The 17,561-nt window shown below is 45.0% G+C and overlaps 1 protein-coding gene across 1 annotated transcript in view; it reads right to left on the minus strand.

The window, feature by feature from the left end:
• Positions 1-3,603: 3,603 nt before the first annotated feature.
• LOC139542962 (extracellular matrix protein 2) overlaps positions 3,604-17,561 on the minus strand; it is a 43,722-nt gene continuing 29,764 nt past the window's right edge. The window contains exons 9-10 of the mRNA XM_071348986.1: positions 11,579-11,905; positions 3,604-4,050 (exon numbers count right to left, since the gene is read on the minus strand). Coding sequence (XP_071205087.1) covers positions 3,876-4,050; positions 11,579-11,905 — 502 coding nt within the window. The 3' untranslated portion in view covers positions 3,604-3,875. The remainder of the gene's footprint in view (positions 4,051-11,578; positions 11,906-17,561) is intronic.

Genomic DNA, 17,561 nt, shown 5'->3' on the forward strand with positions numbered 1-17,561 from the left:
CCCTCTCTGACGTGCACAAAAACACACACGCACACATACACACAGACACAAAGGTGCAGACACACACACACACACACACACAACCTGTCTTCCGCCCTTCCTCCAACACATACACACTCCCTTCCACCTCGTGCCACAGTCTATGATGCCATCCCTGTCAGCTCAGACACACAGAGAAAGACCCTGCCACTCAGGCTGACCTGACCCTCTATGTTTTCACATGACAGGACTCGTCAGATGCTGCTGGAGATGTTTATATGGCTGGACTCAGGGTGGAGAACATGTATGATGTTTATATGGCTGGACTCAGGGTGGAGAACATGTATGATGTTTATATGGCTGGACTCAGGGTGGAGAACATGTATGATGTTTATATGGCTGGACTCAGGGTGGAGAACATGTATGATGTTTATATGGCTGGACTCAGGGTGGAGAACATGTATGATGTTTATATGGCTGGACTCAGGGTGGAGAACATGTATGATGTTTATATGGCTGGACTCAGGGTGGAGAACATGTATGATGTTTATATGGCTGGACTCAGGGTGGAGAACATGTATGATGTTTATATGGCTGGACTCAGGGTGGAGAACATGTATGATGTTTATATGGCTGGACTCAGGGTGGAGAACATGTATGATGTTTATATGGCTGGACTCAGGGTGGAGAACATGTATGATGTTTATATGGCTGGACTCAGGGTGGAGAACATGTATGATGTTTATATGGCTGGACTCAGGGTGGAGAACATGTATGATGTTTATATGGCTGGACTCAGGGTGGAGAACATGTATGATGTTTATATGGCTGGACTCAGGGTGGAGAACATGTATGATGTTTATATGGCTGGACTCAGGGTGGAGAACATGTATGATGTTTATATGGCTGGACTCAGGGTGGAGAACATGTATGATGTTTATATGGCTGGACTCAGGGTGGAGAACATGTATGATGTTTATATGGCTGGACTCAGGGTGGAGAACATGTATGATGTTTATATGGCTGGACTCAGGGTGGAGAACATGTATGATGTTTATATGGCTGGACTCAGGGTGGAGAACATGTATGATGTTTATATGGCTGGACTCAGGGTGGAGAACATGTATGATGTTTATATGGCTGGACTCAGGGTGGAGAACATGTATGATGTTTATATGGCTGGACTCAGGGTGGAGAACATGTATGATGTTTATATGGCTGGACTCAGGGTGGAGAACATGTATGATGTTTATCTGGCTGGACTCAGGGTGGAGAACATGTATGATGTTTATATGGCTGGACTCAGGGTGGAGAACATGTATGATGTTTATATGGCTGGACTCAGGGTGGAGAACATGTATGATGTTTATATGGCTGGACTCAGGGTGGAGAACATGTATGATGTTTATATGGCTGGACTCAGGGTGGAGAACATGTATGATGTTTATATGGCTGGACTCAGGGTGGAGAACATGTATGATGTTTATATGGCTGGACTCAGGGTGGAGAACATGTATGATGTTTATATGGCTGGACTCAGGGTGGAGAACATGTATGATGTTTATATGGCTGGACTCAGGGTGGAGAACATGTATGATGTTTATATGGCTGGACTCAGGGTGGAGAACATGTATGATGTTTATATGGCTGGACTCAGGGTGGAGAACATGTATGATGTTTATATGGCTGGACTCAGGGTGGAGAACATGTATGATGTTTATATGGCTGGACTCAGGGTGGAGAACATGTATGATGTTTATATGGCTGGACTCAGGGTGGAGAACATGTATGATGTTTATATGGCTGGACTCAGGGTGGAGAACATGTATGATGTTTATATGGCTGGACTCAGGGTGGAGAACATGTATGATGTTTATATGGCTGGACTCAGGGTGGAGAACATGTATGATGTTTATATGGCTGGACTCAGGGTGGAGAACATGTATGATGTTTATATGGCTGGACTCAGGGTGGAGAACATGTATGATGTTTATATGGCTGGACTCAGGGTGGAGAACATGTATGATGTTTATATGGCTGGACTCAGGGTGGAGAACATGTATGATGTTTATATGGCTGGACTCAGGGTGGAGAACATGTATGATGTTTATATGGCTGGACTCAGGGTGGAGAACATGTATGATGTTTATATGGCTGGACTCAGGGTGGAGAACATGTATGATGTTTATATGGCTGGACTCAGGGTGGAGAACATGTATGATGTTTATATGGCTGGACTCAGGGTGGAGAACATGTATGATGTTTATATGGCTGGACTCAGGGTGGAGAACATGTATGATGTTTATATGGCTGGACTCAGGGTGGAGAACATGTATGATGTTTATATGGCTGGACTCAGGGTGGAGAACATGTATGATGTTTATATGGCTGGACTCAGGGTGGAGAACATGTATGATGTTTATATGGCTGGACTCAGGGTGGAGAACATGTATGATGTTTATATGGCTGGACTCAGGGTGGAGAACATGTATGATGTTTATATGGCTGGACTCAGGGTGGAGAACATGTATGATGTTTATATGGCTGGACTCAGGGTGGAGAACATGTATGATGTTTATATGGCTGGACTCAGGGTGGAGAACATGTATGATGTTTATATGGCTGGACTCAGGGTGGAGAACATGTATGATGTTTATATGGCTGGACTCAGGGTGGAGAACATGTATGATGTTTATATGGCTGGACTCAGGGTGGAGAACATGTATGATGTTTATATGGCTGGACTCAGGGTGGAGAACATGTATGATGTTTATATGGCTGGACTCAGGGTGGAGAACATGTATGATGTTTATATGGCTGGACTCAGGGTGGAGAACATGTATGATGTTTATATGGCTGGACTCAGGGTGGAGAACATGTATGATGTTTATATGGCTGGACTCAGGGTGGAGAACATGTATGATGTTTATATGGCTGGACTCAGGGTGGAGAACATGTATGATGTTTATATGGCTGGACTCAGGGTGGAGAACATGTATGATGTTTATATGGCTGGACTCAGGGTGGAGAACATGTATGATGTTTATATGGCTGGACTCAGGGTGGAGAACATGTATGATGTTTATATGGCTGGACTCAGGGTGGAGAACATGTATGATGTTTATATGGCTGGACTCAGGGTGGAGAACATGTATGATGTTTATATGGCTGGACTCAGGGTGGAGAACATGTATGATGTTTATATGGCTGGACTCAGGGTGGAGAACATGTATGATGTTTATATGGCTGGACTCAGGGTGGAGAACATGTATGATGTTTATATGGCTGGACTCAGGGTGGAGAACATGTATGATGTTTATATGGCTGGACTCAGGGTGGAGAACATGTATGATGTTTATATGGCTGGACTCAGGGTGGAGAACATGTATGATGTTTATATGGCTGGACTCAGGGTGGAGAACATGTATGATGTTTATATGGCTGGACTCAGGGTGGAGAACATGTATGATGTTTATATGGCTGGACTCAGGGTGGAGAACATGTATGATGTTTATATTCTTTCCCAGTGTTCCCTCTGACACTGTTACACTGTTACCCTGTTACCCCTGGTGCACGTCTAACCTGCCCCAAGACTAACCTCCCCCAGACCCTTAAGTACACAGGTTGGAATAGCTGTTATTTAATATTCTCTCTCAACCGCTAGAGCATTATCATACACAGACATCAGTAGTTTCATTTCTGTTAGAGTAAGGTAACACAACAGAACTGATACAAATTACTATCTTTATCATCATCACCATCATCATCATCGACATCACAAACACGAGTTTACATACATGACTAGACGACATAGGTGACTAGTGAAGAAAAGGAGGTGAGGAAATAGGGAGGTTTAACGATGGTTCAGTGGAACATCTGTAAACGGAGACGCTGGTCTACACCTCGTGTATGTGTTCCTGGGGCTGTGTGACCACACCACTAGGGTGTTGAATACAGTTGAAGGTAGTGGAGGGGATCTCTTCCTCTATAAGGTTGTTCTCCAGGTGGAGAGAGGCCAGGGCCGAACGCACCGCCACACGAGAGTGACACACCGACCCCACCGCCACAGACCTGCGAGCAACACACACAGTGTAATAACGTTATTTAATGTGTACTCTTGTGAATACGTGTCTGTCCTTGTCTGACGGCCCCTCTGGGCGCCCTGCCAAAACAATCATTCTGATTGGATAATTAGCCTGAGATTAGTTCTGTGCTCTAACAGGACGGCGACGTGAGTTCACTCACCGATACTGGGCTCTGTGATTGGTTCTTACATATAGACTCTATGATTGGTTCTTACATAGCCTCAGGGAGAGGGCAGTGCCAGACAAACTCAACTGATCCTGACTCTGTGGTCGCTTCAGTCTGAGGTTTTCCTTTGATGAGTTGTGGTAATAGCTAAAGCTGTCATGGTCTTAATATACTCAAACCTGATTTTACATTTATACAGTACCAGTCAAAAATTTGGACACCCCTACTCATTTATATATTTGTACTACTTTCTACATTGTAGAATAATAGTGAATACATCAAAACTATGAAATAACACATATGGAATCATGTAGTAACCAAAAAAAGTGTTCAACAAATCAAAATATATTTTATATTTGAGATTCTTCAAAGTAGCCACCCTTTGCCTTGATGACAGCTTTGCATTCTCTCAACCAGTTTCATGAGGTAGTCACCTGGAATGCATTTCAATTAACAGGTGTGCCTTGTTAAAAGTTAATTTGTGTTTTTAATGCATTTGAGCCAATCAGTTGTGTTGTGACAATTAGGGGTGGTATACAGAATATAGCCCTATTTGGTAAAAGACCAAGTCCATATTATGGCAAGAACAGCTTAAATAAGCAAAGAGAAACGCCAGTCCATCATTACTTAAGACATGAAGGTCAGTCAATACGTAATGTCAAAAACTTTGAAAGTTTCTTCAAGTGCATTCGCAAGAACCATCAAGCACTATGATGAAACTGGCTCTCATGAGGACCGCCACAGGAAAGGAAGACCCAGAGTTATCTCTGCTGCAGAGGATAAGTTCATTAGTTACCAGCCTCGGAAATTGCAGCACAAATAAATGCTTCACAGAGTTCAAGTAACAGACACATCTCAACATCAACTGTTCAGAGGAGACTGTATGAATCAGGCCTTCATGGTCGAATTGCTGCAAAGAAACCACTACTAAAGGACACCAATAAGAAGAGGAGACTTGCTTGGGCCAAGAAACACGAGCAATGGACATTAGACAGGCGGAAATCTGGTCTGATGAGTACAAATTTGAGATTTTTGGTTCCAAACGCTGTGTCTTTGTGAGATGCAGAGTAGGTGAATGGATGATCTCTGCATGTGTAGTTCTCACCGTGAAGCATGGAGGAGGAGGTGTGATAGTGCTTTGCTGGTGACACTGTCGTGATTTATTCAGAATTCAAGGCACTTAACCAGCATGGCTACCACAGCCTTCTGCAGCGATACGCCAACCCATCTGGTTTGCGCTTTGTGGGACTGTCATTTGACCCAACACACCCCCAAGCTATATAAGGGCTATTTGACCAAAAAGGAGAGTGATGGAGTGCTGCATCAGATGACCTGGTCTCCACAATCACCCGACCTCAACCCAATATTCTTTTACTTCCCCTTCATTTAACCAGGTAGGCCAGTTGAGAACAAGTTCTCATTTACAACTGCGACCTGGCCAAGATAAAGCAAAGCAGTGCGACACAAACTACAACACAGAGTTACACATGGAATAAACAAATGTACAGTCAATAACACAATAGAAAGAAAATCTATATACAGTGTGTGCAAATGAGGTAAGATTAGGGAGGTAAGGCAATAAATAGGCCGTAGTGGCGAAGTATTTACAATTTAGCAATTTACACTAGAGTGATAGATGTGCAGAAGATGAATGTGCAAGTAGAGGGAACAGGGCTGCAAAGGAGAAGAAAAAAAACAATATGGGGATGAGGTAGTTGGATGGGATATTTACAGATGGGCTATGTACAGGTGCAATGATCTGTGAGCTGCTCTGACAACTGATGCTTAAAGTTTGTGAGGGAGATATGAGTCTCCAGCTTCAATGATTTTTGCAGTCATTGGCAGCAGAGAACTGGAAGGAAAGGCGGCCAAAGTAGGAATTGGTGACCAGTGAATAATACCTGCTGGAGCGCGTGCTACGGGTGGGTGCTGCTATGGTGACCAGTGAGCTGAGATAAGGCGGGGCTTTACTTAGCAAAGACTTATAGATGACCTGGAGCCAGTGGGTTTGGCGACGAATATGAAGCGAGGGCCAGCCAACGAGAGCATACAGGTCGCAGTGGTGGGTAGTATATGGGGCTTTGGTGACAAAACGGATGGAACTGTGATTGACTGCATCCAATTTGCTGAGTAGAGTGTTGGAGGCTATTTTGTAAATGACATTGCCGAAGTCAAGGATCGGTAGGATAGTCAGTTTTACGAGGGTATGTTTGGCAGCATGAGTGAAGGGTGCTTTGTTGTGAAATAGGAAGCCGATTCTAGATTTAATTTTGAATTGGAGATGCTTAATGTGAGTCTAGAAGGAGAGTTTACAGTCTAGCCAGACACCTAGGTTTTTGTAGTTGTCCGCATATTCTAAGTCAGAACCGTCCAGAGTAGTGATGCTGGACGGGCGGACAGGTCTGGGCAGCGATCGGTTGAAGAGCATGCATTTAGTTTAACTTGCATTTAAGAGCAGTTGGAGGCCACGGAAGGAGAGTTGTATGGCATTGAAGCTCGTCTGGAGGTTAGTTAACACAGTGTCCAAAGAAGGGCCAGAAGTATACAGAATGGTGTCGTCTGCGTAGAGGTGGATCAGAGAATCACCAGCAGCAAGAGCGACATCATTGATGCATACAGAGAAAAGAGTCGGCCCAAGAATTGAACCCTGTGGCACCCCCAGAGACTGCCAGACATCCGGACAGCAGGCCCTCCGATTTGACACACTGATCTCTGTCTGAGAAGTAGTTGGTGAACCAGGCGAGGCATTCATTTGAGAAGCCAAGGCTGTTGAGTCTGCCTATAAGAATGGGGTGATTGACAGAGTCGAAAAAAGCCTTTGCCATGTCGATCAATACGGCTGCACAGTATTGTCTTTTATCGATGGCGGTTATGATGTCGTTTAGGACCTTGAGCATGGCTGAGGTGCACCCATGACCAGCTCGGAAACCAGATTGCATAGCAGAGAAGGTACGGTGGGATTCGAAATGGTCGGTGATCTGTTTCTTTTTTTTCCTTTTTTCCCTGTTTGTTAACTTGGCTTTCGAAGACCTTAGAAAGGCAGGGTAGGATAGATATAGGTCTGTAGCAGTTTTGGTCTAGAGTATCTCCACCTTTGAAGAGGGGGACAACCCCCTCAGCTTTCCAATCTTTGGGGATCTCAGACGATACGAAAGATGAAAGATGAACAGGCTAGTAATAGGGTTTGCAACAATTGCGGCGGATAATTTTAGAAAGCAAGGGTCCAGATTGTCTAGCCCTGCTGATTTGTAGGGGTCCAGATTTTGCAACTCTTTCAGAACATCAGTTATCTGGATTTGGGTGAAGGAGAAATGGAGTAGGCTTGGGCAAGTTGCTGTGGAGGGTGCAGGGTGGCTGACCGGGGAAGGGGTAGCCAGGTGGAAAGCATGGCCAGCCGTAGAAAAATGTTTATTGAAATTCTCATCTTATCGTGGATTTATCGGTGGTAACAGTGTTTCCTAGCCTCAGTGCAGTGGGCAGCTGGGAGGAGGTGCTCTTATTATCCATGGACTTTACAGTGTCCCAAAACTTTTTGGAGTTTGTGCTACAGGATGCAAATTTATGTTTGAAATAGCTAGCCTTTGCTTTCCTAACTGCCAGTGTATATTGGTTCCTAACTTCTCTGAAAAGTTGCATATCGCGGGGGCTATTCGATGCTATTGCGGCACGCCACAGGATGTTTTTGTGCTGGTCAAGGGCAGTCAGGTCTGGAGTGAGTCAAGGGCTATATCTGTTCCTGGTTCAATTTTTTTTTGAATGGGGCATGCTTATTTAAGATGGTGAGGAAAGCACTTTTAAAGAATAACCAGGGATCCTCTACTGACGGAATGAGGTCAATATCCTTCCAGGTCGATTAGAAAGGACTGCTCGCTGAAGTGTTTTAGGAAGCGTTTGACAGTGATGAGGGGTGGTCGTTTGACTGCAGACCCATTACGGACGCAGGCAATGAGGCAGTGATCGCTGAGATCCTGGTTGAAGACAGCAGAGGTGTATTTAGAGGGCAGGTTGGTCAGGATGATATCTATGAGGGTGCCCGTGTTTACCTGATTTGGGGTTGTACCTGGTAGGTTCATTGATAATTTCTGTGAGATTGAGGGCATCTATCTTAGATTGTAGGACGGCCGGGGTGTTAAGCATGTCCCAGTTTAGGTCACCTAACAGTACGAGCTCTGAAGATAGATGGGGGGCAATCAATTCACATATGGTGTCCAGGGCACAGCTGGGGGCAGAGGGTGGTCTATAACAAGCGGCAACGGTGAGAGACGTGTTTCTGGAAAGGTGGATTTTTAGAAGTAGAAGCTCGAATTGTTTGGGCACAGACCTGGATAGTATGACAGAACTCTGCAGGCTATCTCTACAGTAGATTGCAACTCCGCCCCCTTTGGCAGTTCTATCTTGTCGGAAAATGTTATAGTTAGGGTTGATTTTTGGTAGCCTTCCTAAGCCATGATTCAGACACGGCTAGAACATCCGGGTTGGCAGAGTGTGCTAAAGCAGTGAATAAAACAAACTTAGGGAGGAGGCTTCTAATGTTAACATGCATGAAACCAAGGCTTTTACGGTTACAGAAGTCAACAAATGAGAGCGCCTGGGGAATGGGAGTGGAGCTAGGCGCCTGCAGGGCCTGGATTAACCTCTACATCACCAGAGGAACAGAGTAGGAGAAGGATAAGGGTACGGCTAAAGGCTATAAGAACTGGTCGTCTAGTGCGCTCGGAACAGAGAGTAAAAGGAGCAGATTTCTGGGCACGGAAGAATAGATTCAAGGCATAATGTACAGACAAGGGTATGGTAGGATGTGAATACAGTGGAGGTAAACCTAGGCATTGAGTGATGGTGAGAGAGGTTTTGTCTCTAGAGACACCATTTAAACCAGGTGAGGTCACAGCATGTGTGGGGGGTGGAACAAAAGGGCTAGCTAAGGCATATTGAGCAGGGCTGGAGGCTCTACAGTGAAATAAGACAATAATCACTAACCAAAACAGCAATGGACAAGGCATATTGACATTAGGGAGAGGCATGCATAGCCGAGTGATCATAGGGACCAGTGAGTAGCTAGGCGAGCTGGAGACGCGGCGATTCAGACAGCTAGCGGGCCAGGGCTAGCAGGCTAGCAGAAGAATCTTAGGGGGGGCGTCGCGATGAAAGAGTCTTGTAGCCCCCTCGGACGGTTACGTCGGCAGACCAGTCGTGATGGATTGGCAGGGCTCTGTGTAGGCAGTAAAAGGGTCCAGGCCAATTGGCAAAATAGGTATTGTAGCCCAAGAAATTGGCTGATGGACCTCTTCAGCTAACAGTCCGATATACTCTAGACAGCTAGCGGGCTGCAGCTAGCAGGTTCTTCAGGGGACGTCGCGACAGAGGAGCCTGTTGAAACCCCCTCGGGCAGATTACGTCGGTAGACCAGTCGTGATGGAACGGCGGGGCTCCGTGTCGGCAGTAAAAGGGGTCCAGGCCAATTGGCAAAATAAGTATTGTAGCCCAAGAAGTGGCTGATGGACCTCCTCAGCTAGCCGGGAGATGGCCTAACACCAGGCTAGTTCCCGGCTAACTGGTGCTTGCTTCGGGATAGAGACGTTAGTCAGGAGTAGCCACTCGGATAGCAGCTAGCTAGCTGCGCTGATCCAGTTGAAAAGGTTCAGAGCTTGCGGTAGGAATCCGGAGATATGGAGATTTGGTGGAGAAAAAGCAGTCCGGTATGCTCTGGGTTGAATCGCTCTGTGGAGACTGGCAGGAGTTGACCGGGCTTAGGTTAGCTGATGACCGCTAGCAGTGGCTAACTGACTACCAGCTAGTAGCTAGTTAGCTGGCTAGCTTCTGTTAGGGGTTCCGGTTCGTGTTAATGGACAGTCCAGCAGGCATCGGCTGTGTAGCCGAGTGATCATAGGGTCCATTGAGGAGCACTAGATGAAACAGGGAACAGTTCGGTAGTCGATTACTACGTTGAGCAAGCGGGAGACACGGCGTTTGGGGCTAGCAGATGGATCATCATCAAACATCCTCGACGCAGAGGCCGGTTGTGAGCACATCGGCCGAGTTACGTCAGCAGACCAGCACCCAGTCGTGATGGATCGGCGGGGCTCCGTGTCGACAAAGGGTCCAGGCCAATTGGCAAGAGAAGTGTTGTAGTTGGTGTACTTTGTTTGCTAGCCGGGAGATGGGCCTAGCTCGGGGCAAACTGGTGCATGCTTCTGGACAAGGGCGTTAGCCACAATAGCTCCTCGGTAGCAACTAGCTAGCTGCGAAGATCTGGTGTAATGGTCCAGAGCTTGCGGCAGGAGTCCGGGGATGTAGTGGAAAAAGCAGTCCGATATGCTCATGGCTTGTATCGCGCTGTGCAGACTGGCAGGTATTATCCGGGCTATCCAGGCTAAAGTTGCAGGAGTCCGAGCTAAAGGTAAAGACCGCTAGCAGAGGCTAACAATGACTAAATAGCTAGTAGCTACTTAACTGGCTAGCTGGCTAGCTACTGATGGAGGTTCCAGTTATAAGGTCAAAAGAAATTGCTGATCCGTACCACATTGGGTGAGGCGGGTTGCAGGATTGTATATTTATTTTAAAAATGGAAAGAGATTGAAATGTATGCAACAACAAAAAAAGAGACAATATTTACATGGGACGAAAACAAACACGTCTTACTGCTGCGCCCTCTTGGATATATTGAGATGGTTTTGGATGAGTTGGACCGCAGAGTGAAGGAAAAGCAGCCATCAAGTGCTCAGCATATGTGGGAACTCCTTCAAGACTGTTGGAAAAGCATTCTACATGAAGCTGGTGAAGAGATTGCAAGAGTGTACAAAGCTGTCATCAAGGCAAAGGGTGGCTACTTTGAAGAATCTCAAATAAATGATTTGTTTAACACTTTTTTGGTTACTACATGATTCCATATGTCTTATTTCATAGTTTCGATGTCTTCACTATTATTCTACAATGAAGAAAATAGTACAAATAAAGAAAAACCCTTGAAGAGTAAGTGTGTCCAAACTTGGTACTGGTGGTGGTTCATTTTGGCCGCATTTACCCTTGGTGAGCACAGTACCTGCAGAGGTAGAGAAGGTGAGCACAGTACCTGCAGAGGTAGAGAAGGTGAGCACAGTACCTGCAGAGGTAGAGAAGGTGAGCACAGTACCTGCAGAGGTAGAGAAGGTGAGCACAGTACCTGCAGAGGTAGAGAAGGTGAGCACAGTACCTGCAGAGGTAGAGAAGGTGAGCACAGTACCTGCAGAGGGAGAGAAGGTGAGCACAGTACCTGCAGAGGTAGAGAAGGTGAGCACAGTACCTGCAGAGGTAGAGAAGGTGAGCACAGTACCTGCAGAGGTAGAGAAGGTTGGTAGCACTGGAGTCATACCTGATTTGGTTGTAGTCGAGCCTCAGCACCTGCAGGTTCCTAAACTGCCACACGCTGCGAGGCACCGCCCCCAGACGGTTATTGTCCAATAGGAGCTCAACAAGCGATCGGTACATGCCCACAAAAGAAACTCCTTGCACTCCTTCGTCCCCTAGTGCATTGTGGGATAGACGGAGGGACTCTAGGCCGGGGCGCAGGTGGCCAAAGACATACGCAGGGATTCGACCAATTGAGTTGTGTTGCAGGGTCAGCTGACGCAGAGGGCGGGGTAGGTAGAGGGGGACTGAGGTGAGGCTGTTATGAGAGAGGTCCAAGGCTTCAAGAGAACTAAGAGAGAGAGAAACAGAAACATATTTGGTTATTCAATATACAAAGTTTTATAAAGCGGAGTAAGAGCTATGGGACCAGTCTAATGGCTACTCTAACTCAGTTTTACAGAGCTCTTGGGTCAGATATAATGCTGAAAGTAGAGTTTACTGAGAAGCTGTAGACTTGGGAGTTTCCAGTGTTTTGGCTGTTAGATTGAGCAGTGGAGAGGTGTTGTTCTCTACAGAAACACATGCACGCTAGGAGTGGAAGGGTGTACTCTCTCCTCAATGATTTGGCAGGAGAGGGCCCCTTGCTCCATCATTAACACGGAGCCATGTGGGGGGTAGTGAGGGTCCATAGGACATGGAAATGGGGTAGTTAGGGCTATGTGGCCAAGTGGAGTAACAGAACATAGACCATTAAAGAGGATTGTGGGAAGCCAGGGGGTGAGGAACGGGATGCTGTGTTTGGGGGGTAGTAGTGGGGTAACATAACACAGGAAGACAGGGGGTAGAGGGTGGTTAGCGGGTAACAGAACACCGAGCAGCTGGTGTGAGTTTACAGGGCAGGTCAAAGCAGGACAGATATCTAATTTCCTGTTACCTTACTGCCATTAACGCACAGCAGGGTGAACAGCCAATGAGCACAACACACTGGAGGCTGAACAACCAACAGGCTCAAAGCAGAGTAGGGTGTATAGCCAATGAGAAGAGAGATGAGCAGGGGCCCCTGGTGAGGATGATAAGAGAGGCGTATGTGTGACTCACGTTATAATGTCAAGACATATACGGTACCTCAACCCTCCTGCTCATCATGACCATCTTTGTACTCTTTGGGACATTAAGCAACAAAACGTTCATGTTTCTCCACATAAATCTGTTTTTTATTTAAATAAACCCTAATTGTTGTTGTGCAGGGAAATCTGGGATTTGATTATTACTGTTTATATTAACAAAAGTTTGTTCTCTTGTTCAAGCTGTTGTTCATATAGCAGAGGCTCAGCGAGGTCCAAAAATGATTTCAGGAATTCTTTGCTGAGTATTAGGGGTATTAAGTCAACAGGGGTGTCGTAAAATCCTACATTAATACAGCCGTAAAGGTTTTACTGAAAACAGTACAGCACCACAGGGGACTCAACACAATGACAGATTTAACCAAAAACACACCAAAACATTCGCAGAAATGCAAACACACACACAGTATACACACAAAGTACACACACTATGTGTTAAAAAAAACCACATTGCAGATAGACTGCATTGTCCAAAAACTAAGAACATTATATGTAGAATAATGTTTTTTTTAATGTACACTAGAAACTCTGTGACCAGGATTGATTGAATGGAGCTCGGATGAATGATAGAAAAGCTATTTCCATGTTAAAATGTTATAGATGCATTTTCTCCATTTCTTTTGATGGTAGGCCCCTCTGGTAGGCCACTCTGGTAGGCCCCTCTGGTAGGCCACTCTGGTAGGCCACTCTGGTAGGCCACTCTGGTAGGCCACTCTGGTAGGCCACTGGTAGGCCACTCTGGTAGGCCACTCTGGTAGGCCACTCTGGTAGGCCTGCATTATGATCAAATAGCCCCAGTAGCCTACTTGACCACTGTTGAAACTGTACACTAAAGTGGGTACAGCCTCAGTGTTCATAGTAAAACTGTACATTAAAGCGGGTACAGCCTCAGTGTTCATAGTAAAACTGTACATTAAAGCGGGTACAGCCTCAGTGTTCACAGTAAAACTGTACATTAAAGTGGGTACAGCCTCAGTGTTCACAGTAAAACTGTACATTAAAGTGGGTACAGCCTCAGTGTTCACAGTAAAACTGTACATTAAAGTGGGTACAGCCTCAGTGTTCACAGTAAAACTGTACATTAAGTGGGTACACCCTCAGTGTTCATAGTAAAACTGTACATTAAAGTGGGTACAGCCTCAGTGTTCATAGTAAAACTGTACATTAAAGTGGGTACAGCCTCAGTGTTTACAGTAAAACTGTACATTAAAGTGGGTACAGCCTCAGTGTTCATAGTAAAACTGTACATTAAAAAGGGTACAGCCTCAGTGTTCATAGTAAAACGGTACATTAAAGCAGGTAGAGCCTCAGTGTTCATAGTAAAACTGTACATTAAAGAGGGTACAGCCTCAGTGTTCATAGTAAAACTGTTCATTAAAGTGGGTACAGCCTCAGTGTTTACAGTAAAACTGTACATTAAAGCGGGTACAGCCTCAGTGTTCATAGTAAAACTGTACATTAAAGCGGGTACAGCCTCAGTGTTTACAGTAAAACTGTACATTAAAGCGGGTACAGCCTCAGTGTTTACAGTAAAACTGTACATTAAAGCGGGTACAGCCTCAGTGTTTACAGTAAAACTGTACATTAAAGCGGGTACAGCCTCAGTGTTTACAGTAAAACTGTACATTAAAGTGGCTACAGCCTCAGTGTTTACAGTAAAACTGTACATTAAAGCGGGTACAGCCTCAGTGTTCATAGTAAATGCACGCTGGAAGTTGCACAGAATTTTCACAACGTTCAAGTTTGTGCTCAGCAGACCTGACATTTGCTCAGTCCCCAACATTTTTTGAGGGAACATTTTTAGTGTGGTTAACCTGTTTAGTGTAGTTAATCCTGGTTAGCCTGGTTATTTTTTATTTCATCTTTATTTAACTAGGCAAGTCAGTTCTTATTTACAATGACGGCCTACACCGGCCAAACCCGGTCGACACTGGGCCAACGGTGCGCCACCCTATGGGACTCCCAATCACAGCCGGTTGTGATACAGCCTGGATTCGAACCAGGGTGTCTGTAGTGACACCTCTAGCACTGAGATGCAGTGCCTTAGACCTCTGCGCCACTCGGGAGACGCTGATCCACTCGGGAGCAGTGTGGTTAGTCTGGCTAGCGAGCAGCTTGCATAAGCCTGGTTGTATAACACTGGCATGGTACGTCTCAGCCCCAGGCAGATGAAACAGAGGAGACAGGGCGTGTGTGTGTCCGCCACCAGCTCCCTCTCCTGGTTCTCATTAGATCTCAGCTCCCTGAGGAGGTACGGACCATCAGATTGATTACTCTTGTCCGTGTCAAAGCACAAACAGAGCCTTAGCCAGGTCCACTTGATAGTCAGTAAACATCCCTGGCTTGAAGTCAATGGGAAGATGGTTAGAACACTTATATAAAACAATCAACAAAAACAGTATTGATTCAATAGTAATCTCTCCTACTCACTCTAACCTGTTTAACATAATCAGAAGACAATGAAGTTGATAAGATGATTCCAATGGTGCATTTCCATACAGGATTTACCACAATGTTTTACCCAAAAATCCACCATCTACGCGGGCCGTCACCTGTGTCTCCCTGGGGTCATGGCTACAACGGACCTCCTCTGACTTGGGGCCAAAGACAGGCCACTGGTACTTTTGAGATGGCATTTACATATCTGTGAACTTGAACACCTTTTCACAAAGCAACTGTTTTTGATTATGCAGAGGCTGTTGATTCTGCTCTTCATTGTCAGCCCTGGATATGGAAACACAATGTCTCCAGAACAACATCAGGGTGTATACACCAGTCAAAAAGCAGCACAAGTGTGTGGGACTGGGTATCTCTCCTCTCCTCTCCTCTCCTCTCCTCTCCTCTCCTCTCCTCTCCTCTCCTCTCCTCTCCTCTCCTCTCCTCTCCTCTCCTCTCCTCTCCTCTCATTAATAGCATACGGAGATAGCCAGCCAGGCTGCAGCTGCCTGGCTATATTTCAGAACAGAGTTTAGTAAGCCGCCATAAACTCACTCTATCCTAGTCAGCCTACAGTAGCAGCTAATATGTGGTTTTCAATGTAGACCTATGTTCCATGCAACTTTTGAAAAAACATGCAGGGCTTCTCATCAACCTGTTTATCCACTTGTCCTTCAGACAAGGAGGTGACTGAAAATGTTGTCTTGTTTGATGCAAGAAACCACTTTACAAAATAAATGCATCATTATTCCCATACCATTAACACAGAGAATCAGACAAATCGTACTACCCTCTGCCTATTGGCTACTTAGCTTATTCAAACCTGTCTCAAAATACAACACTGCCCCTTTTAAGACAAAAAAAGCTCCTGACTTGCTTTTCAAAGATGTCTAGAAATGTACATGTTTTGTGCTCTTGTAGGAAGCAATCACTCCCCTATTGCTGTCTACAAATGATCTATAACTGGGCTACTAATTCACTAACTATTAAAGGATATGAACAAAATGTGCACACGTAGCTACATGCAGCTCTCACTTTGATCTCAAAACAAGCATATCTACTCACGACTGCTCATGCTGTAAACACAGTCCAGTTCAAAGTAAATGGCACAGATCCATACAGTACCAGTCAAAAGTTTGCACACACCTTCTCATTCCAGGGTTTTTCTTTATTTTTACTACTTTCTACATTGTAGAGTAATAGTGAAGACATCAACACTATGAAATAACACATATGGAATCATGTAGTAACCAAAATTGTTATATTGATTTGTTTATATTTTATATTTGAGATTCTTCAAAGTAGCCACCCGTTGCCTTGATGACAGTTTTGCACACTCTTGCAATTCTCTCAACCAGCTTTATGAGGTAGTCAACTGGAATGCATTTCAATTAAAAGGTGTGCTTTGTTAAAAGTTAATTTGTGGAATTTCTTTCCTTCTTAATGCGTTTGAGCCAATCAGTTGTTTTGTGACAAGGTAGGGGTGGTATACAGAAGATATCCCTATTTGGTAATGCTGATGCTCCAGATACTCAACTAGTCTAAAGGCCAGTTTTATTGCTTCTTTAATCAGAACAACCATTTTCAGCTGTGCTAACATAATTGCAAAAGGGTTTTCTAATGATCAACTAGCATTTTAAAATTATAAACTTTGATTAGCTAACACAATGTGCCATTGGAACACAGGAGTGATGGTTGCTGATAATGGGCCTCTGTATGCCTATGTAGATATTCCCTAAAAAAAATCTTCGGTTTCCAGCTACAATAGCGATTTACAACATCAACAATGTCTACAATGTACTTCTGATAAATGTTATGTTATTTTAATGGACACATTTTTTTGGCTTTTCTTTCAAAAACAAAGACATTTCTAAGTGACCCCAAACTTTTGAATGGTAGTGTAGGTCTACTGCAGCTCTGACTGGTTATGCCACACAGGTCTGTGTAGACTGAGTCGTGCTGTGTCAATGCAATAGAAGTCTACTCCGATGTGTTCTGCCTACAAAAAAAATCTCTTGCATAATTTGTTTTGCATACTAAGTCTTGCATAGTTCGTTTGGTTTCGGTATGTTGCATTGAAAGTGGCTAATATTGCGTTGATGCTATCACAATTGCCACAGTAAAGGGAAACGTTGATGGTGTTAACTAACAGGGAAATCTCTAAAAAGTTGAGTGAAGTTCAAGCTCGTCTTTCTCTCCATGGGGTGATATTTCTTCTGCTGCAGTCCTGGGGGAGCCGCGCTGCAGTCTCGGGGCTACTGCATGCCCAAGCACGCGCGTAGCGTAGGGGGAACATTGCACACTAACCAGGCCAGGAACACTAACCACACTAACCACACTAACCAGGACAACCATACTTACCAGGCCAGCAACACTAACCAGGACAACCATACTAACCAGGCCAGCAACACTAACCACACTAACCAAGCTAGCCAGGATAACCAC

Source organism: Salvelinus alpinus, chromosome 17 (genome assembly GCF_045679555.1).
Source record: "Salvelinus alpinus chromosome 17, SLU_Salpinus.1, whole genome shotgun sequence".
NCBI lineage: Eukaryota > Metazoa > Chordata > Actinopteri > Salmoniformes > Salmonidae > Salvelinus > Salvelinus alpinus.